The sequence below is a fragment of the Cydia pomonella genome, chromosome 3, assembly GCF_033807575.1.
Source record: "Cydia pomonella isolate Wapato2018A chromosome 3, ilCydPomo1, whole genome shotgun sequence".
NCBI classification, from domain to species: Eukaryota; Metazoa; Arthropoda; class Insecta; order Lepidoptera; family Tortricidae; genus Cydia; species Cydia pomonella.
Window position 1 is genome coordinate 2,094,654 of NC_084705.1, and position 22,748 is coordinate 2,117,401.

General features: G+C 38.4%; 1 protein-coding gene across 4 annotated transcripts in view; it reads right to left on the reverse strand.

Moving 5' to 3' along the window:
- Positions 1-5,463: 5,463 nt before the first annotated feature.
- The window catches only part of LOC133515764 (synaptic vesicle glycoprotein 2A-like), a 29,344-nt gene continuing 12,059 nt past the window's right edge, over positions 5,464-22,748 (reverse strand). For 2 of the 4 annotated variants that reach the window (XM_061848347.1, XM_061848346.1), the window contains exons 3-11: positions 17,770-17,931; positions 14,310-14,472; positions 13,283-13,404; positions 12,867-13,111; positions 11,886-12,049; positions 11,128-11,254; positions 10,355-10,638; positions 9,952-10,079; positions 5,464-9,188 (exon numbers count right to left, since the gene is read on the reverse strand). In XM_061848347.1, coding sequence (XP_061704331.1) covers positions 9,088-9,188; positions 9,952-10,079; positions 10,355-10,638; positions 11,128-11,254; positions 11,886-12,049; positions 12,867-13,111; positions 13,283-13,404; positions 14,310-14,472; positions 17,770-17,931 — 1,496 coding nt within the window. In that variant the 3' untranslated portion in view covers positions 5,464-9,087. Of the gene's footprint in view, positions 9,189-9,951; positions 10,080-10,354; positions 10,639-11,127; positions 11,255-11,885; positions 12,050-12,866; positions 13,112-13,282; positions 13,405-13,868; positions 13,982-14,309; positions 14,473-17,769; positions 17,932-19,507; positions 19,636-22,748 lie in introns of those variants that run through there. The other 2 variants (XM_061848348.1, XM_061848349.1) reach the window with 2 other exon arrangements.

A 22,748-nucleotide genomic window follows, 5' to 3' on the forward strand; every position in this document is an offset into this window, starting at 1 on the left:
TGACATGTCGACCGATTTCCATGCGTTTTTTTAACGGTTGGTGGTTCTTAGCTATGTTATGTATGATAGAAATCGATACAGCGATTTGAAGAGTATCAGCTCTTTTCCAAAACTATTTAAAGCATTTATGGCGTAAAATGGATATATTTCACATAAGGCGTATTAGGGGATGATTTAAATTTTTAATTTAAAAGTTCTTTTAAATTTGCTGCCCTTTATATGGTATTGGTCGCATAACGGAGAGTCATTTTTTTTTTACAAATTAATTCAACGGTAACAGATGGCTATGAGTGAGATTGATATTAGATGGCTTCATATGGCCGATGGCCAAGGGGTGGGGGATGGGGCATACGCCTTGGCGATGTCCATACACCGTCGCAGTGCCAATGTATGGTCGCGCCAGACTTGACGTGCATGCTTATCAAATAAGTAGTGTCCTGCGACTACATCATTGGCTTTACTTTTTGTGTTTGTACTTGTACTACTCTATCCTACCGAGGTGTATCTGGATCTCTATCTCTACTCTATGTCACCAGAAAATAAAAATACCTAAACGAGTCATTAAAGTCACTTGATGTTATCTCAAGTAGTTACTAATCAGTTAAATCGTGCTATTAATAATGAACAAGTTGAACAACTGTGTATCCCTAGTACTTCAATATCTAATTCTTAGATGGACTGGTAATTTGAGTAGGGAAAATGTGAAGTGGGAGTTCATAAGAGTTCTTAATAATTTAGTTTCCCTGATTAACTTTTCATTTAAACTACGTATTCTACCATAGCTATCATTTATCAAATTTTCGTTATACTTTCATCGAAACGTTATTCTCAAAACATATTTAGCCAAAATAAACATATTTCCTGAATTGCAAGCATGTATGAACCCGTCCAATGAGCAACTGTCCTCTTAAAGGGTAAATAAGAATAAGTTAGAATATATTATACATATTTCGTTTAGCTATTGTTTCTTATTGCAAAGATTGTAATGGAGAGGTAAAGTCTGAGAAAAGAAGGGTTCCATTTGTACCTTTTTGGTACGGAATCCTAAAAACGTGACCCTTAGTTTGATATCCAAAACAGATGGCGCTGAATGTCAATCAATTTTTCGTGTTATATCTCCATCAAGGTGTTGATGATTCTGCCAATGTCGAGGTTGGATAAGACACGGCTAGTATATGAATCTTATCATATTACGGTCATAGACAGTGTTCGGTGGAGGGCGCTGCATGTACTACGCCATGTTTTGCGGTAACTGAAATGTCAAATGTCAACTTTTGACAATCAGAAGTACAGCGCTATGGAGTGTGGAATTAAAAGGAGTGAAATCTCTTATGGTAGAACTGTTGCAAAAGTGTTCACCTGTCAGCTATAAATAATAGTTCCAAATCTCTCCAGAGTAGCGCTAGAGTAGCTAAGAACCTAGGCGTTATTGATGGAGTGAAGTGTGCTGTCTATGATTTGATTTTTTTTTCAAGAATTCTAGGTATTGTAGCGCCACCTATTTAAGGTTTTTTGACGACACTTTTTGGTACACGGAGATTCCATTCCTTACATCCACCTTCCATATACAGGGCCATCAGGCCATCACGTTTACCTGTCGGTTTCGAAGTACGAAATTGTCTTAACATTTTACGCATCTTACTCAATCAATGTATCTTTGCTTCTATTTTCAGATTTCAGATTCAATTTAAATTGTGTCAAATAAATACATTACAGGAAAACGTGTAGAATTAAATACTAAACTTTCTTCCGTCAACAAAACTAATCCAAAACTCTAACTTTATTTTAGGGGTTGCTTAGGGCGGCAGCGATCAAAATATAGCCGTCCTATTCACACGCTGTCGGAAAATCGATAACCTCCTACTTGATCCTCGCACCCTGGTAATTCTGACTAAAATGGCGGATCCGTCACATCTCCTTTGCCTTCAAACCCCAATATAATAGACATTTGAAGATCCCCTTAGAACCATTCATTTTGACGGGAAAAGACCCTCTTGAAATATGAAGGGAGAACCTTTTACGTTTCCTTAAAACATACTACAGGAAAAAAGTGTCTATGAAGAAACATGAAAGAAATAAGAAAAAGCAACATTTTCTTTTGATGATTCCTTTAATTAACGTTCTTAAACCTTCTAGCTAGGGTTCAGAACCGGGAAATCCCGGTCTCGAAAGTACCGGGAATTCCCGGTTCTTTTGTCAGTAAAATGGAACCGGGAAACCAAATTTGATTCCCGGTTCTTTCGGTACTTTCGGGAATTTTATTTTTATTAAGCGATTCACACTACTATTTACTTATTTACTATTACTTTAATTTTCCACACTTTCTACTATTCAAACATTCAAAACTAACGTGAATAATTCAGCGTTAAAATAAATAACGCGCGAAATTAATGGTGCGCTCGATATTACCAATAACTACCTACACTCGCTCGCTGTTGCTAGGAACTAGGAAAGTAAGTATATAGTAAGTCAAGCTTCCCCGCGCCTGCCGCGCATGCGGATAGATGATATTATAGAGAAGAGAGAGCTAAGAGCTCTTAAAAAGCTAAACTTTGGTTACGCCATATTATATGAATAGGTAGGTACTCGGAAAGAGATATTATTTTTAAATATTTTTTGGTAAAAAAGTTTAATTTTGTTTTCTTTGAAAAATGTTTAATATATTTATAAATATTTAAGGAATCTCAGGTGACTGGCTAATTTTTACCACTTTATTGACAGTTAACACTTACTTAAGAACCTAACAAAAACACTGTGATTGATTATAGTCTGATTTATATATAATAACTTACTACTAGGTATGAGAATAGAAAATAGTTAAATTTTGTTGCTTTTGAAAAATGTTTAAGATAATTCTAAATGTTTAAGGAATTTAAAATGACTACCTAATTTTGACCATTTTATTGACAGTAAATACTTAAGATCCTAAGAATAACACTGTGATTGACAATAGTCTGATTTATATATAATTACTTACTACTAGGTATGAGAATAGAAAATAGTTTAATTTTGTTTTCTTTAAAAAAAATTAAGATAATTCTAAATGTTAAGGAATCTAAGATGACTGCCTTATTTTTACCCTTTAATTGACAGTAAATACTTACTTTAGTACCTAACAATAACATAACACTATGATTAATTATAGTCTGATTTATATATAATTACCTACTACTAGGTATGAGAACAGAAAATAGAAGAAAAAATTTCGAATTAAAGTTACTTGAATACAGAATTGACAAAAACTAGCAAGAACCGAAAATACCGAAAAAACCGGGAAATCCCGGTTCCGTAATACAAAAGTACCGAAATTCCCGGTTCTCAAAAAGAATACCGGTTCCGAAAACACTACTTCTAGCGTTAAGATTTCCAAATGGAAAACAGTTTGAGATCTGTTCAGACAAGTTTCCACGACATCTGGAGTACTAGGGCCATATGAAACTCGAGAGGTTTGCCGCATTCTTTTACGAGGAGTCGCGAAAGAAAATCTATTTCATGATACGGCAATTCTAATGAATAAGACATCTTATAAGCTTCTAAGGAAACTATGATTATACTATTCAATTTTCTCTAAAAGTATCAGAATACAATGAAATGAAAAGAATTATATTACAGCTTAAAGACATAAAGATAAAATACTTCATAAAATACCCTATCGCCCGCGTGATTCGTATCTCCATTACTAATAACATAACCCCTAGGGGTGAGAAAATCAATACGCCAACGCATGCGTGCTAAGCTTAGCTACGATATCACTTCCTTGATATGTGCTCCTGGTACGGCCGCCCACAATATCTGAAATTTTCCTGCCCTCCTCCAGGTTTTCCCGGATGTAGACCTTCGACTTCCGTTCTGTAGGGCGGTCTGGAGTTTCCTGGGTTTCAGTATTTCTGGTTTTCAGGTGTTCGCGAGTGCGCATTTTCAGTGCGCAGAGCAACAAGTGTCTTGAATGGGCTCCTTCATTCAACGATGTTTTGTTTTCGAAGGCACGCGGTAAAACACGTGGCGCGCCAAGAGTTGTTTCAACATTGTGTTTTTCCACCGGTGACACAGTATAGTTCGTGTCATCCACGATGACGCGCAGATTCGTCAAATCTAAACTTTAATTACATGACAATACGAGTTAAGGCACGCGTCGTCGTGTATGACATGATCTATATAAAGGTAACGTTGGGATGTCAACTACAGCTATTGTTGCGGCATCGATGTTGCCGCCGCTGTACCTGTCAATTTTCTTGGTAAAATTAGTCACGGAATTAACGTCATAATTTGTGCCGTAAGCGGTGGCGAACGTCACTCATTTTATCAAGGAAATCGATATTATACAGTCGGGGTAACAATGACGCTGTTGGCATCCGAAATTCACCTTAAATAGTCTTTTTAACCGACTTCAAACGAGGAGGAGGTTATTAATTCGACTATTTTTAAGGTTTCGTAACCTTTATAGGATCATATTGTTGTCCGTCCGTCTGTCTGTCGAAGCCCTTTATCTCGGGAATGCGTGGAGGTATCGAGTTGAAATTAAAACCATAAATTCAAGACAATAAATCATTTCTATTTCTATTTCTAAAAAAGTCTACAGGCCCTTGAAGTTGTCAAAATATCAAACTTCTAAGTTAATCTAAAAAAAAGATAAGTACGGCCATTTATGCATGCCGCAAAAATCGTAAATTTTGACACTCTCAAGGGAATCAAAATGTATAGGGTACTTCCCGTTGACCTAGAACTATGAAGCTTGGCAAGTAATATATCCTCTTACACGACTAGTAAATACAGAAAACAATCTAAAAACTATAAATATGTAAAAAATAAAATAAAAATGTACGGACCCTCGGTAGCTGAGTCTCACACACAGACGTCTGGTTTTTTTGTATGTTTGTTACCTCAGAACTCCGTCATGTGTGAACCGATTTAGAAAAGGCCAAATAATGACAATACTGGTTAATAATACCCCCAAACGGCCCAAACAACTAATGGACAGCTTTTTTCCTTCATATCGGTCGGCATTCGTCGGTTAGGGGGTACAGGTTGCAGATGATTTTAAGATTTGGCTTGGCACCGACTTCTAACATATCAGCTGCTAGTGTTGGCCCATTTAAATGGATACTATTTTATTTTATAGTTTTTAAAGCCGATTTTTTAAAGGTAGGTTTATTAGATCAATAACTTTGAATGATAGAAAGAATGTACATATACGCACAGTTTCGCGTTCAGTACTTATTCGTACTTACTAATGTTATATTTTTCAATGTAACCCCTACATTGTATAAGCAGTAGTATTCACGTGCAGTATTATATTTTGTTTGGTTCAGTATGGATTCAATTAAACGGAGGCCAATGATAAAGGACCTTAAGAACTAAGGATTTGACTCTCATTGTTCGTGAGATTCAGATATTTTACTATTTACCGAAAATGGTTTTGATGTATTTACTTCTTTTATCTTAAAAATAAATAAAAATCATATCTAATAGTTGAAATTCTTTATTAATATTCTCTACTTTTTCTTATAATTAACTATTACAATCTGATTACAATGCATGTGAACAAATAACAAGTGCATGTAAAGTGCTGATTACTATAAATTACAACAAATTATCTATGGTACGATCACGTCTGAAATTATAGATACGGGGGACAAAGTGCCAAAAATATGTATACACCTTATAAAGTAGTATTCATCGTTATATATTATTAATATTATTATATGTATGTGATAAATATATAGTAGTTTATTAATTACATATATTATAATATTTTATTTATGTATTGTATATGTAGATAGTTTATAATATTTTTCAGTTGTTTGCAATAGATTTAAGTTAAATTCTCTTACTTTCGAAAGTGTGAAATTGCCTTTTCTTACAAACGTAGTCAGAGAAAATGTTTTCTGGATATTATTATTATTATTATTTTTTACTACGTCGGTGGCAAACAAGCATACGGCCTGCCTGATGGTAAGCAGTATCCGTAGCCTATGTACGCCTGCAACTCCAGAGGACAATTATTGAAAATATTTTGACACAATTTCTTGTATATCAACCACAGCTATGCGTACAGTCAAGTGCAAAAATATGTATCGAATAAATCGTCTCATAAATATGGTACTACGCTCTTATTACACTGGAATAAGATGCTATGGGACATATTTTTGCACTTGACTGTACAACCATATTTTTACACTTGACTGTACCTACGTTTGATATTAAGAGCATTTAAACATTTGTATTAAATCTGTTTTTCGCTCCTAATTTTTACAATAATTAAAAATTCGATAAAACTCATCGAAATATTTAAAAATATTTTCCATAATGTCAAAGTCGATACAGGAAAATGGGGACTACGTTTGTACGGAGAAGCGGCCCTCCCCTCTCCTCTTAAGTCCAACATTTTTTTTGTATTTTGTACAATAAACTTTAAATAAATAAATATAGGCAACAAGGTCGTGTATACATATTTTTGGGACATTGTTCATATAGATATATTTAGACGTGACTGTACCTATAACGCATAGTTGTTACGATTACGCTAACATATTAAGTACTTACATTTATAAGTACAAAACTACAAATACATCACAGAGCATTGCCAGTTGTAACAATATAAAATATTTATTGGCAGTCAATCAATACAAATAGAACGTTAAGTCCATGGCACAAAGTCGTTTTTTTTACATCACCATCAGACAACGTTCTAAAAGTTGTTATATGCCCTGAGGGCTTACCACGAACCACGTTCGACGTGTTGCCTCCCTGTCATGCTTACGTACTAATTTACAAGTGCGACAGAGATGCAACACGTCGAACGTGGTTCGCGGTAGGCCCTCTGACATCATGAATCATGATGTCTCTTCATTCATTCCCTACTTAAATATCTACTTATAAGTACGAGTATACATTTCTAAGTGTATTTATTTCTAATTCAATTTGCTATTTTAAATATTAATTTGTACCGTATTGGTTAAACAATAGGGTTGTTTCCAATTTTTAGAAACGCTTGTATTACGTTCTATATTAACTAAAAGTTGCCCTAAAATTCAACTTTTATACTTAAAACGGCTTTAAATATGTTAAATTAACAAAATATATTATGACAGATGCTTTCGCGCCCAAAACGCTCTTTGAAAATTGTGTGACGTCACAGTTTACGGTTTGACACATAACTACATACACACGTAGAAGATACGAACTGTCAACTGACATTTGTCATTTATCGCCTAACTGTCAACAGTGTCAATCCGAGAGTTGTGACGTCATCAGAATCTTCAAAGACGTTTCGAGTTTGGTCACGTGACGTGTGCCAAAAGATATTTTAAATTCAATATTTACAAAAATATGGTCATTACAGGTCCCCTAAAAGTAGTTTAACATGTTCTTATAATCCAAAAGAATTTATTCGGATACAATTCGGCCCTAAGATTTGTAGATGGTAACAACCCTATTGTTACTTATGTAATACGCAGATATTTTTAAATTAAATAAATGCATTTATGTACCAGTTAAAAGCAAAAATAACCAAGCGGGCCAGCTGTTCCAAGTTATTTGTACACCCTCTTATAATCTTAACAGCAAAGTTGTGTTCAGATAGTTTTAAACACCTCGCCCACTTAGAGACTTGTATTCTTGACTTAAACTTGTCTATTATAATGTAATCGAAAATGGTGTTTGGTATTAACAAATAAAATACTATACGTTAGGATAGTCCAAGAGTTAGTTCATAAGCGGTGACTTAAAAAAAAAACGTATAATTTTCTACAATATTTTTTATAAATTTTAATAACCCAAGTTTAAGTACATTCTTACTTTTTACAGCTTTTAGCTATTTACCAACCTTTTTAGGGTTCCGTCGCATGGTAAAAAACGGAACCCTTATAGATTCGTCATGTCCGTCTGTCTGTCCGTTTATGTCACAGCCACTTTTTTCCGAAACTATAAGAACTATACTGTTCAAACTTGGCAAGTAGATGTATTTTATGAACCGCATTATGATTTTTACACAAAACGAGAAAAAAAAACAATAAATTTTGGGGGTTCCCCATACTTAGAACTGAAACTCAATTTTTTTTTTCATCAAACCCATGCGTGTGGGGTATCTATGGATAGGTCTTCAAAAATGATATTGAGGTTTCCTGAATAGTTTGCGCGAGAGACACTTCCAAAGTGGTGAAATGCGTGTCCCCCCCCCCCCCCTGTAACTTCTAAATAAGGAGAATGATAAACCCAAAAAAAAAATGATGTACATTACCATGCAAACTTCCACCGAAAATTTGTTTGAACGAGATCTAGTAAGTAGTTTTTTAATACGTCATAAATGGTACGGAACCCTTCATGGGTCAGTCCGACTCGCACTTGGCCGCTTTTTTATTTGTATTTATCTTCAAGATAAGGGTGAAAATGAATCGATAATATAACAAGGGCCGTCGCGTGCGTGGACCCTAATATTTTGATCCCCTCATATACGTGACGTCATTGACCCCACAACACATTTTTATGCTATTATTGCTCTTGATTTTTTTATTCGTTAATTATGTAAATACTTTCAAGTTTCGTTATCCTCATCTTCTTAGTTTTTATCCTAGTTTGTTATAAATATCGTCTTTGTCAATTCATACTTCGCGTGCCAGTTTTCCGAGTAAATATGGAACCCGTGTCATGCGCCATGCGCCAAACATCGCTCACACACGCTCCATGCGTTCTGACTCTGACTGGATGTGTGTTGCTACTGTACAAAATGTCTCTACATTAAAATAATCAATTGAAGTAAAAAAAGTATAGTCACTAAATTGCACTTGAAGCTGCAAAAAAAATACAACTTTTTAGGGTACTTGCCATATTTACTTTCATCTACAGTAATTCCCAGAACTCTTCTTACTATACCTAGTACCAAAAAACACTTCAATTTCATCTTTATCTCGAAGTCTACTAACTCCTTTACGACAGCTCCCCAAAATCCTGGTTAGATGTAAGGATCCAACCGCGTGCATCGTTAATCAAAATTTCGCTATCCGCATCTCTATCGCTCATTCATACAAGAGTGATAGAGAGGCAAATAGATGAACGGACGAAGTGGTTCGCGTTATTTGTTGATCCACTTCATACGGGTTCGTGGGTTTCGTTCTGGGCCGGTTCTACGCTCTTGGTATGTTTTACGCGCTTCTTCTTGCCCGGAAGAGTGAGACAGACTGCGCAGCACGCTGAAAGAGAAATCGGAAAGTTATACTGAGTATAGATATGTTTAGAGCGTGTAACAATTTTTTTAAAGATTTCAAAATTTCGAAGAATGTTCTCTATTTGTGTCCGAGTTTATTTGCATATTCACCGTTTTCTCAGATATAGCTGGATAGATTTTTTTCTGTTTTAGTATTTTACAGTTGGGGCCACATTGTGAACGAGGGAACTCTTGAAAAAAAAAAATTTTTTATTTATTTTTTTATACCACGACGGTGGCAAACAAGCATACAGCCCGCCTGATGGTAAGCAGTCACCGTAGCCTATGGACGCCTGCAACACCAGAGGCATTACATGCGCGTTGCCGACCCTTTTAAAACCTGTACAGTCAAGTTATTAAATATCGATACGGACAAAGTGACAAAAATATGTCTACACGACCTTATTGCCTATATGTTAAGGTAGTCTTAACATATAGGCAATAAGGTCGTGTAGACATATTTTTGGCACTTTGTCCGTATCGATATTAAATACCTTGACTGTACACTCCTTTTTTGAAGAACCCCATACTGTAGCCCCTCAGGAAAATAAGTTTGGAATACCTATTGTAGGTAAAAAGTGAATATGTTGTGTTTTTTTTGTAACTACCAATTGTTCTCAGAAAGCACCATTTGGTAAAATGTTTCTGCTGATTTAGACCATTGAGAGAGAGTAACATTTTCCATAGAAGTCATTGACCAGGTAATAAGACCGGTATTTCTAGATTCCGAAAAGCATCATGGTACTCACTGAGCAAGAGTCCTCCGAAGAGATAGAAACTGATGCCGCAGTTGACCCTCATGAATATGCCGATGAGGTTGGAGCCCACCACTGAACCCACTCGGCCCATCATCATGGACAAGCACACTGCCATAGCCCTGGAATTAAATCACATATTTTAGGGCCGTATGCTTGTTTGCTACCGACGTAGTTTAAAAAGAAGAAGGAGAGGAGGTGCACCCATCCTGGATGGAGAGATACAGTCCAAAAATTGCCAAGAGCACACAACGGGTGACCATATAAAAGGATCAAGTGTTGTCCCTCAGACATCAGCATACGACCAAGGCGGGAATAACTATGTAAGGCTGAAGGAGATCAAGGTATCATCTGTTTGGCAGCTTCTGGAACAGGACAAATGATACAAGTAACAAACCTGTATTTAGTCGGGAACAATTCAACAGCCACAGCATTCATCATGCCAATACACGCTCCACTCATCTGGAACACCGCGAAGAGAACTACAGCCGTCTGTTGGTTGGAAGCCAGGTGAGCACTGATGCCGCACAGCCCGGAGCCGCCGAGGATCGTCAGGAGAATCAGCTTCTTGCCCACGAAGTCCACGAGGAAACCAACCACGATGTACATGGAGCAGAATACGAGACCGATGTAGATGGAGCGCTGGAAGGTTTCGGTGTTCATGGTGTCGTCGCAGATCACCTGGATAAAAAGGAAAAAGTCAGACGGTATGGTAGAGGAATGGTTCGGTCAAAAAGTATTTTTGTAAAGTAAAAGTCTTATGTTTGATTCCTGATTTCTTGAACATGACTGAACCGCTTTGGAATTTGTTTTTATTTGAAAGAGTACATGTTCGGTTGACCGCCTTAGTGATGATTCTAGAGAAATTATAGAAACTCGTACATTGCTTTCAGAATATACTATTTGGTAAAGATCATAAATGTAATATTTTTTGTGAAAAAATAATTTACGCTGATCCTTTGTCGACACTGTCTGGCATTGACTCTTAAAATGATTTCTCTGCATACGAGTACTTACTTTACTTAGGTTCAAAACTAGTTTTTGGTCTTTGAGGTGATATTAGGCTCTCTCTCCTTCTCATTTTAATAACCAGGAGCATGTTTTTTGCAGTGGGTCTAAAAATACATAAATGAATAAAAATAATTAATGGGTTAAGGCAAATAGACTTACATCAGTAGCGTTCGCGGCAGCTTTCTGACTCGCATCAAGAATCTCGCAAATCCTGGCGTCTTCAGCCCCGTTGTGGTTGGCCAGCGAGTTGAGGATTGTCGGGAACCATACGTAGAATCCGTTACAGCTGGAAGGAATGATTAACATCTGGGTTAAAAATATATTGAGTAAAAATTAGTTTGTCGGACCGTAATCGTCCGCGCTTTTCGATGTATGTAAACATTGTGAGCAACCCGGACTAACCTCAGTGAGCCATATGGATTGGAATTCTCTCTTCTGGATTGAAAGGTCAGATGGTACCTATTCGCTTTTGTTTTTAACTAGTACCTTCCTAAGATGAGTTGCAGATTAAGATTAATTGATTGGGATGGAATAGAAAATTTAAGTAAAATGTAATGGATTCTGTAAAACACGATGAACTGACTCAGGATAATAAGAAACTGAGGGCCTACCGTGAACACCAAAATTCGCAAATTGCGGGCATCTTTTTTTTACTCCAATTAAGCCGTGATTAGACTTACAGAGAAAGATGCCCGCAATTTGCAAACTTGGGTGTTTGCGGCAGGCCCTCTGATGAGTTAACATTTGACAAGTACCCCCTGTCAAGAAAACGATTTATGCCCAATCAGGACAAGCTAGAGGGTAGCGATAAGCGATGAATCGTTATGGAGTACGAATAAGCATATGTCCAGCAGGCGCCATCTTTCATGGCTTGGTAGAGCAGATGCCTAAGCCATTCAAGTAATTTCTGCACTTACGCCGAGAATATCCCGTACTGCACGAAGCAAGTGAGGCAGGTCCATTTGAGGAGTTTCCCTTTAAACAGGGGCGCCGTCTGGTCCCACATGGAACCAAACACCGCCATGATACCCTTGCTGCTGCTTGCTGTCACTGCATTCGGGTCAACTACTAATGATTTGATCTGAAAGCAGATTAACATAAAGTGTTAATGTCAGGCGTAACTAAATCCCACAGACTTCGCTGGCTCGGTCACCTACTCAGAATGGGGGAGGATCGCGTAGTCAAGGAAACGTACTTGGGGCGACCAACCGGCCGTCGACCGATCGGGCGCCCCGGGTACCGCTGGTGTGATGTCGTGGAGGCGGACCTGCGTCGGCTGAATGCCAATTCATGGCAGGAAACCGCGCTGGATCGGGACAGGTGGCGTTCTCTCCTTTCGGAGGCCAAGATTCTTTTTGGATCGCTGAGCCAAAGCAGTCAATTAGTTAGTTAATGTCAGTTATTTTGTTCGAATTTCATTAATATATATGAGGGCAAGCTGGATTTTGTTCAGTAAAATTTTGTTTAAAAGCATGATAATGGAACGCTTAAATCTCAAACAGGCAAACTAGTTCAATCGATATTTATATCGCCCTACACTGTTTTGAATACCACGGCCCGTAGCCATAGCCAATAAGTACGATTTGTATGAAACCTCAGAGTGTCGCTTTCGGTTCTGAGATATGAAGATGGCCCTTCCATTAGCAAGCGAATCGAAGCGTAGTATGTGTAGTGGTAAACAGAAGCAATTAGCATCATGAAAAAAAAATCTGATCACAGTGATCACAACTCATTTAATTATAAACACACAAAAATGCAAATTCTCTCTTATAGGCTTAGTTCATAAAGTCTGTGAAATTTTTCCCTTGATCGTCCCTATTTTTCATTTCTGTATTTCCTAGAAACAAATTATAAGAACGTTCCTATTGCTTGTCATTTTAAAGCCGCATATAACTCACCGGGAAAGTCTCCGGATCAGTCCAATTATTGACCCCATAAATTTTCTTCACAGTCGCCAAGCATTCATCATATCTGCCCTGCGCGTTTAGGAACTTAGGGCTCTCAGGAGCCAAGAACAGAAGCACAGCCCCCAAGGTGTAGGGTAAGGCGGCGGCGACCACGAGAAGACGCCAGGGGCGGTAGACGATGCCCAGCCAGGAGATTGGCCAGGCGAAGTCCTGTGGGAGGATTAGCCAGGAGACACCTGGAAAATTTAATTAGTATAGATATATTTGTATGAACTGATTGTAATTATTGGCCGACTTGTGGTTTTAAATAAATTTAAAGATAACAAACTTTAATAATATGTTATAAGACACAAAACAAACAGATTTTACTGCAATAAAGGGAAATATAAAATCCGAGGTAAACGTACCAGGTAGCAACACGGTCCCGATCCCCACGAAGGACGCTCCGAAAGCCACCATCTTGTCCCTGTGCTGGAGGTTGTTAAACTCGCCCAGGTATGTGTAGACGACCGCTGAAGGGCCCGACATACTGCAAATAGAGAAAGAATTGATAAGTGTAAGCTTAGAATCTACACTGAAGTAAACAAAGAAAATATTTATTTGGCAGCAAAGTAATTAATTACAGATAGGTACATCAATAATCACTCAGCATAAGTAGAGTCATACACACTGGTTTTCAGGGCACCTAAGAAAACCTCAATTTAATTACCTCGAATTTTTAAGCCCCATTCTTGTTCTATCGATTTGTTTTCACTACTAACCATCAAGACATGCAAGTCATTTGGACTGTCAAATGCAGAGGCTTAAATTGCATCGAATTCCTTGTTGCAGAGAATACTTACAATACAGCCGAAAAGAACGTCAGAACAGCGAACACGGGCAGGTTGGGCGCGAAGCTGGCAAGTATGCTGAGAAGCACGGATACCAGCATGGAGACCATCATCATCGGCTGGCAGCCATTGCTAGGTAACACATGTGGGCTGGAATACTTACAACACAGCTGAGAAGAACGTCAGAACAGCGAACACGGGCAGGTTGGGCGCGAAGCTGGCAAGTATGCTGAGAAGCACGGATACCAGCATGGAGACCATCATCATCGGCTGGCAGCCATTGCTAGGTAACACATGTGGGCTGGAATACTTACAACACAGCTGAGAAGAACGTCAGAACAGCGAACACGGGCAGGTTGGGCGCGAAGCTGGCCAGTATACTGAGAAGCACGGACACCATCAACATCGGTCGGCAACTATTGCTAGATAACACATGTGGGCTGGAATACTTACAACACAGCTGAGAAGAACGTCAGAACAGCGAACACGGGCAGATTGGGCGCGAAGCTGGCCAGTATGCTGAGAAGCACGGACACCAGCATGGAGACCATCATCATCGGCTGGCAGCCATTGCTAGGTAACACATGTGGGCTGGAATACTTACAACACAGCTGAAAAGAACGTCAGAACAGCGAACACGGGCAGGTTGGGCGCGAAGCTGGCCAGTATACTGAGAAGCACGGACACCAGCATGGAGACCATCATCACTGGCCGACGGCCGCGCGTGTCTGCTAAGTAGCCCCACATGTGGGATGTCAGGATCATAGCTGTAAATAAATGTAACCATATTTGGCGACATTTTTAACCCAACTGGTGAAGGAGTTATATTTTTCGAGCGTGTATATGGGGGTATTTACTTTTATTTTTTTAAAGATTAAAGGTTTAGGTTTAAGAATATTTGTTTGTCACAGTTGTGGGATTGAAGTTTGCTTGCGAGGCTTAACTAAAGTTGGATTGCTTCATTTCCTTTTTTAAATTCGCTGGTTATGGATTCGTTACAAGTCAGGAACTTACATGTATGTATATACCTACGATGCTTTTATTTAATTTGTAATGTTTGTTTTTTTTTTTTAGACCCAGAAATTTCAACAATGCAATATTTGGTACTCTCGAGCTGATCTGATGATGGACACAGGAGGCGGCTATAGAATAGGAGCTTTGAAAGGAAAGTACAATCAGCGATAAAAGCTTGTATCAAAAATGAAATTTTTGTTAAAAAAACTTATAACTTATCTATTTGTTATATTGTAAGAAATACATGTAAGTAGCACAAAGGACTTCCCTATCATTTCTAAGTTTTTCCGTCCCTTGTTTGTTTATAACAATTTTTTGTCAGAATAAGTACTTATAAACATATCTTTAAATAAAATCGAGGCAAGATATTTTTCTTAACTTATTGCAATCTGAGATAACTGGTTTGAATTCCACAAAACAAGGATAATCCGCAATTTTTTCCGTGTATTTCCTGTTAGATGATCTTAGTTTAATGATTTTAAGAATTCTAAATATATATGGCTCTTATGATTACTTCAGCAGACCAAGTAACTGTATTACCCTCATCCAACTGATCTTGACCAAAGGCCATCGGTCTCCTTTTTGGATGCAATGTTTCCTGTCAGTGTAAATGTTGTATTGACTTGTGAATGTTCCCTTGCGAACTACTTGCAGAAAAAAATCGATATAAAAATATACGTGTGTCCCGACTGACTGACTGTCAGCACTAATTCATCAATGCAGAGCCGAAACTACAAAAGCTAGAAACTTGAATTTGCACACTAGGTGTACAAAAGATAAGAAGCGAATATGAAAAATTCAACCCTTAAGGGGGTTAACAATGGGTTGAACGTTTGTATGACCTTCAAGTTTTATTTTAAGCTATGAACTTCGAACATCGTAATATGTATTAAGTATATTAAAATTAAAGCAAAGTAATTTCAGCATTTAAAAGAGGATGAAAGTTTGGGCTAGGGACTTAAAACTTCGTAAAAAGACATGATGACTAAACACAAGAAAAATAATTTCAGTGTTTATGAAAATTCATCCCCTAAGGTGGTAAAAAGGGGGTTGAAAATTTGTACCGGAAACACAACATTTCGTAGTAAATAAATATTATAACACAGAAAAGTAATTTTAGATGTTTTTTTTTTAAATTCAAGCCTTTTTTAAAGGGGTTAAAAGAGATTTGAAAATTGCATGGTACCGAAAAACAATTGAGTAGAGACTTGAAAATTGTAGGAAGAAAGACTCAACTCAATATTAGATAGGTGGTAAGAAAAATAATTTCAGCGCTTTTAAAAATGTATCCCCTAACAAGTTTAAAAAGGGGTTGAAATAGTGTACCGGGAAAGATAAATCCACGCGAACGAAGTTGTGGGCAATAGACATAGACATAGATTTTTTTTATTTAACACCACATTGAAAAATGTTTACAGGCAATGCTTACAAAACATTACAAGCCTTAGAATGAAACTTGAGTAGGCAAAAATTAATGTTTATATGTAGATATAAAAAACTTTCAAAATTATGATGCTAAAAAGGAGCGAACCTCAGCATGTGTTGCAGCAGGCTTACCTACTACAACGCTTACCTACTACAATAGCTAGTTTATGAATACGTGGTTGTCACTAAGGCCCATCCCACATTAGCGTCTGTTGAGCGTTGGCCTCTAGTCAGCGCTATGGGAAATGTCGAGCAGCAGTCAAAAAGTTGACTGGTCGTCTACGCTCGGGAAACGCTAGTGTGTATTGTGGCCCTATGGGCCATTACATACTGCGCACAACGGTCATCAATATCTTCGATAGCTCTTTGAGAAATACGTGGTAATTCCATGTCAAGATCGGAGATTTCTATGGGTTTATTAGTCTTAATAGACTTGTAGAAATTGTAGACGATATATTTATCTTCATTGTGTCAGAAGTCGTCAATTAGCATTCACTTATCACGCCCCCCGTACTTAGGTACTAAAACGCAACAGTTCATGCAATTGCTCAACGATAAAACCGCGATAACCCTATGTTATCCGTATTAACAAAATATTATTGACGACTGAGCATTGAACTTTGTCATTTCAAAAACGTGAGTGTTTAAGATTATAGCCAAATAACTGTCTGAGGTGCCTGAGACATACATAGTTTCTCTGTACATTTTTATCGTCTTACTTAATATGATAAATAAGTACAGATTTCATAATAATGATTAACTACATTGAGTGGACACTGAAAGGATCTTTTGATCGGCGATTAAAAGCTGGTCATTGGAGACTAAAAATCAGCAATGAATGTCAAACTTACCGCGGGAGAAGATAAAGAACATAACTTATCGTTCTATAAAGGTTACCGCTTAATCTTGCCGTCCGTATGATAAACACGGTCGTCATGGAGAATAGACAGCAAGCGTTTATTTTATTTATTTGTTGGTCTATTGTGTCCTACTACTGGACAAAGGCCTCCCCTTTGTTCCACGCATCTCTGTCGGTGTAAATATTAGGCAAATCTTTCAGAAAGACTAATAAGGTCGTGCCGACATCTCCTTTGAAGTCTGCCGCGACGCCGCGCTATGTTTGGTGTCCCAATTGGTAATTTCCTTGTCCACAAGGCGTTTGGCATACGGCAGACCAGTTCCATTTAAGCTTAGCTACTTTGGTTTTGGAGTGCAAGGTGAAGATCCTTTCTGATTCTGTCAGTCAGTTACACCAAGGATACTGCGTTCCACGGCAAGCAGGCAAGGACGAGTTCATACTGTCTAAATTGTCAGAATAGTTATCACTATGAAATAGCAGCCAGCTGGTTACGTCTGTCATTCAATCAATAACCAGAGCAAAACTCTGGATTGGAGCGTTTGGACAAGCTTATCGTGGTTCACCGTACGACCCGCTGGACTAATGAACTTTGCTATCAGTGGGTTGCAAAAACTTTGATTGAGATTATTTAGAATTATAACTTAAACATAAAGGAGGTTAAGATGGTTTAGGTATTAGCAGTAGATGGGTTTTGCTGATAATTGAGGCGGCTTAGTCAGTCCAAAACTGTTACTAACTAGAGAAGGCAACACATAATTTTACTTACAAGTGAAAGGGATAGCGGCGAGCCATCCTTTGGTCCCCATGCTCAGGTTGAGGTCGCACTGCGCTGCTGGGATCACGTAGCCTAGGTTCAGGGTCTGCATGATCACCCCCATCAGGATGATGCCGCTCATGAGCATGTGCGCTATATTGTACACACCCAAACCTGTAAAAGGAATAAATTTAATAGATGTCACGATAAAAACTCAAGTTGTACCAAAATATAGAGACTGCTTTCGGTTTTCATTGGAAGGTAAATTTTATACTCCTGTCCAACTTAATTTTGGTTTTGAGGCAGGTAAACTTAATGTTAATGAACACAGACGAAAGGGTGCTGGGGGGTGGAAGCTATGGATTTTATAAGGGAGATAGGGCGGCGAGCTAGGGAGAGGGGGTGTGATGCCCGCGTGGGTTCTTTCCTGGCGCAAAGGCTATCCATCGCAATTCAACGCGGTAACGCAGCGAGTGTGATGGGCACCTTTGCGCCGGGAACAACTCGCGGGGGCCTCTTTGAGTAGTTTGTTAGTTTTAGTTTAGCTTAAGCTTAATTTGTACTGTATGACATCATTATCTATTGACGTAATATTTAGTGTGTATTTGAATTAAATTGTAAATTCTATGAAGCTATTAACAATAAATTAACCATTTATAATGAATGTAATTGACATTGACATTTTTCAAATCGTGTAAGTGGTGAATTAAGTCCCGCGGATGCTCCGGCTGTGGAATGAGCTTCCTTAGCGAGATTTTACAGAGGGTCTACAGCTTCGGTCTACAGTATGAGGTTCTTCAAAAAAGGAGTGTACAGATTAAAGGGACGGCATCCATAGGCTTCGGTGATTGCTTATCATTAGGCGGGCCGTATGCTGGTTTGGCACCGTCGTGGTATAAAAAAAAAGTACTGTGTACAAAAGTTTAAACATGATCACAAAGTTAACGTAAAACAAATGAATTAACGAACTAAATCTACTGTCTTGTTGTGGTTTGTAACACGACCTTAACCACCACCATACAATCCAAGTTACGCTCTCATTTTAAATGACATTTTGAAGTAACATGGGAATTCAGCAAGGGAAAGCTGCCAGTATTTTTGGCACATTTGGTCCCGGGTGAATATCGGGAAAGCTGCCAGTATTTTTGGCACATTTGGTCCGGGTGAATATCAGAGTGGGGATAATTTCGAACTTATTTGGTTTAAAGCTTAGTATAGGTACCAGGTAGACAGACAGAGGACAAAACCTGTTGTGTGGATAAGTAGACTTTGTAGGTAGGTACAATATTTGGACGAAGCGAGTTGGTGTATTTTGCTTGATTAGGTATATTGATGAAGTCTGCGTTGTAGATTTTCCCTATGTCACGAATTTGTCATGAAAATTTAAGTAACATATTACTACTTTAGGTATGTTTGCTAGTATCTATGTCTGGAAGTAGTTTTTGTTGCTAAAATTAATACAAAGAAATAAAAAAAATCTTGGCGCCTACATCTACGCGCCTACATTTCACAACTTTACTGCACGGCTAGCACATGATTACACGCGGGATAACTCGCGCCGCGAGAAACAACAGTCGCGTGTCACAAATTTCTATCTCGACTTGTCAGTTTCTCGATTTTGGGAGCATAAGTTGGCAGATCGAGAAAAGAACTCCACGCGAGAGAGCCATCCCGCGCGCGACTCAGCCAGTGTGGCCATTTATACTTGGAACAAACTTTTCTTTCGTAGCAACACTGAATCGGTACTAACATAATCGGAAAAATAATGAATAGTCAGCTGGCTTGTTCTACTGACAAATTGGTTTGCTTGATTATAGTTATTATGAGTTGACATAATACACCGGATTCTTTACTTGTGACCGGACTCTTGTGAGTAACAACTATGGAGCCCCTTGTGCTGTTTGTTAAAATAATATAATGATTAACCATGCTATCTTTCACTGACGTTTTTATTATGTTTATTCGAAATAAAACGTCAATAATCATCTCCCTTTGTTCGGAAGCTCACAGATAGGTAAGTGGAATAGATAGATTCACAAACACACTCGTGTTGACATGCGATCTAATTGCGTTATCATTTTGCTTGTGAGGGGTATTTCCCAGTGCGTTCTGTTTTTGCAAAGCTTTATTATTCAGTAAATAGTTTGTTTATGTAAGCCTTAGTGGGTTTTTCATAGGAATATTATTATGCGAGTTCACAGAGCAACATGTAGTGGCTCTGTGTGAAATGCTTGGTTGGGAGAATATAAGTGACGACAACGCACAGGATGGAAAAAAGAGAAATTTGTGTTGTGGGACAACATTTTCAGTACCTATTTAACATTGTCAACGGTTAGATAGCTAAAATGTCCGACACCCGATAGGGCCGCCACAGACATAAATGGAGCGAATAATTAAATAGATATATTATCAAGAATAATAGGCCCCTTCTTTCAGCTATTTATTTACCCTTTTATTCACAAAACTTTACAAACATCAATTAGTTTACGCTTTATCTTTTTCTTGAAAATCCGTAAGTTAATATAAAACGATTGATAGCAAATTGAGACTTGTAGGGCATTTATAAATAAAGCCATTACTTACTATTAAATATATTTCAACGGGTCACTCACTTATTTTAAGTCGAAAACGCTCAACCGCCGCCGTCAACTGCGCCGGTCCGTCAACGCAAGCTCCTGACGACAACGGAACGGAGTGAAACATGTCGAGCGTTTTTTACTTAAAATACGTGAGTGACCCGTTGCATAATATTTAATATGTCTGTGTCTCACGGAAGTATTTCCATTACTTACTTATTAAAGCAACAAAAAAAAATGTGATAGAGCAGCTTCTTGCGTTTCTTTGCTGTGAGGGGGAATTTTCGCTTTTATCCCCCTATCGCCCTTTTTCGGTGGTATATCTTTGTAAACAGTAGTATTTAGAGTCTGTGTGAAAAGAGTCTTCTTCCTCGCGTTGTCCCGGCATTTTTGTCACGGCCCATGGGAGCCTGGGGTCCACTTGACAACTAATCCCAAGATTTGGCGTAGGCACTAGTTTTTACGAAAGCGACTGCCATCTGACCTTCCAACCCAGAGGGTAAACTAGGCCTTGTTGGGATTAGTCCGGTTTCCTCACGATGTTTTCCTTCACCGAAAAGCGACTGGTAAATATCAAATGATATTTCGTACATAAGTTCCGAAAAACTCATTGGTACGAGCCGGGGTTTGAACCCGCGACCTCCGGATTGCAAGTCGCACGCTCTTACCGCTAGGCCACCAGCGATCGATCAGTCTGTGTGAATAGAGTAGTGGAATATAAGGGAACCAATACATTATATGAGTCTTCCCTTTCCGCACTGACGCATAGAGTCGGGCGGCGCTGATTGCGCATGACTTGACATGATATTATTTATCTGTGCTAAATATTCTCTTAATATCTACTACTGGCCTAGTATGAAACTAGGCTTTGAAGGCAGGGACATTATGATAACGAGATTAATGAGATATTAACCATATCTATTGCGTCGTTACCAACTGTCGTACGCATAAACAATCGAGCTACATAATACTCGACAACGCTATTATGACAGGAAGGCAGAAACTAATTATATGTATTGCATCATTCTTTAATAACTTATGGTCTTTAAATTGGAATTCAATATACCGGCTTGTAGGCTGTGATCATCCTGATCTTTATTAAGTGTAATTACTAGTTTTACTAGTGGCTCTGTGAGCTGTGGAGCTCGTGAGCATAACTTAAAATAAAACAAGATAAATGTATGGCTACGCCATTTTGAAAGATTTCCAAAAACTAAATCGACAAAAAAAACTATGTACGTAATCATCAAATCTGTTCACATCACGAGAATCGTTTAAGAATTGCTGCCTGTAGAGAAGAACATCCGCACATACGAAAGCATTTTTGCACAAGCTGAAAGGGAGACCTTCGCTAACGTTCGGTCAAATAAGGGATCTACAGGGACGATATTTCGACAATCTGGAATTGATTTGTTTTATCTCCTACAGTTGGATGGAAGTCACATACACACACATTTGAGGGCTACTTATGACCGGCTCAACATTAAGGGCTACACTGCAATGTATCATGGTTTTTAATCAACTAACCAGGTGTTGAACAGTTTTTGGTCCATTCCATCGCATTATATAGCTCTTCTTATTGAAAATAACCGGACCAGCGCCCATCCATAAGATGATCCAGACGCAGAAATGGCATTGGTTTGGGCATATCTCCAGGAAACCTGACAATCAACTGTCCAAAGTCGCTCTGACCTGAAAGATGGCGCGCAAAAAAATAGTCTGCCTAAATTTACTTGGTGTCGTTCCGTGGAGCAAGAGTTGGGTTAATTGGGGATGGGGTGGGAGGAGGTTACGTAAACTGACCGGGACCGGAGTCAGTGGAAGAATATGACTCGAACCCTACACCAACCCCAACAGATGGTAAAAGCCGGGTGGTAAAAACTAATTATTCGGGAGTGATTGGCTCATGACTGCTCCAAGCAGTAATTTAGGTACCTATACAATCTAGTGATCGAGAAAGAGAACGCATCATTGACACTATGCGCCAGTGAGGGACGTGATTCGTGACCTATCGTTATCAAATAGGTTTTGTTAGACAGTGATCTTACTTAGTACTATTATTGTTGAGTGTTCTCTGTAACTTCACCGTCTAGTTGCATTTGCTGTTATCGCTGACGTGAACCCATGTCTCCCATGTGTTGATAGAATATAAACAGAATGCACGCGTAAATAGCAGATAAATGCGTGTCGATCGTGAACTTTGAAAAGGTCGATGGTTGTTGATCGCTTGCACCGCCATGTCTGTCATGGCCTAGCCAGGAATGGAAAGAAATAATGTATTGAGCTGAGAGATTCTGCGTTTTCTATCAGCAATTGTCATTTTGCTGGGGTCCCTATTCCGTGTAGTTTACGAGAGACACGCAGAGAAATTCGCAAAGAGCATGATTTTGTATCAATTTCAAGTGAACTATGGAT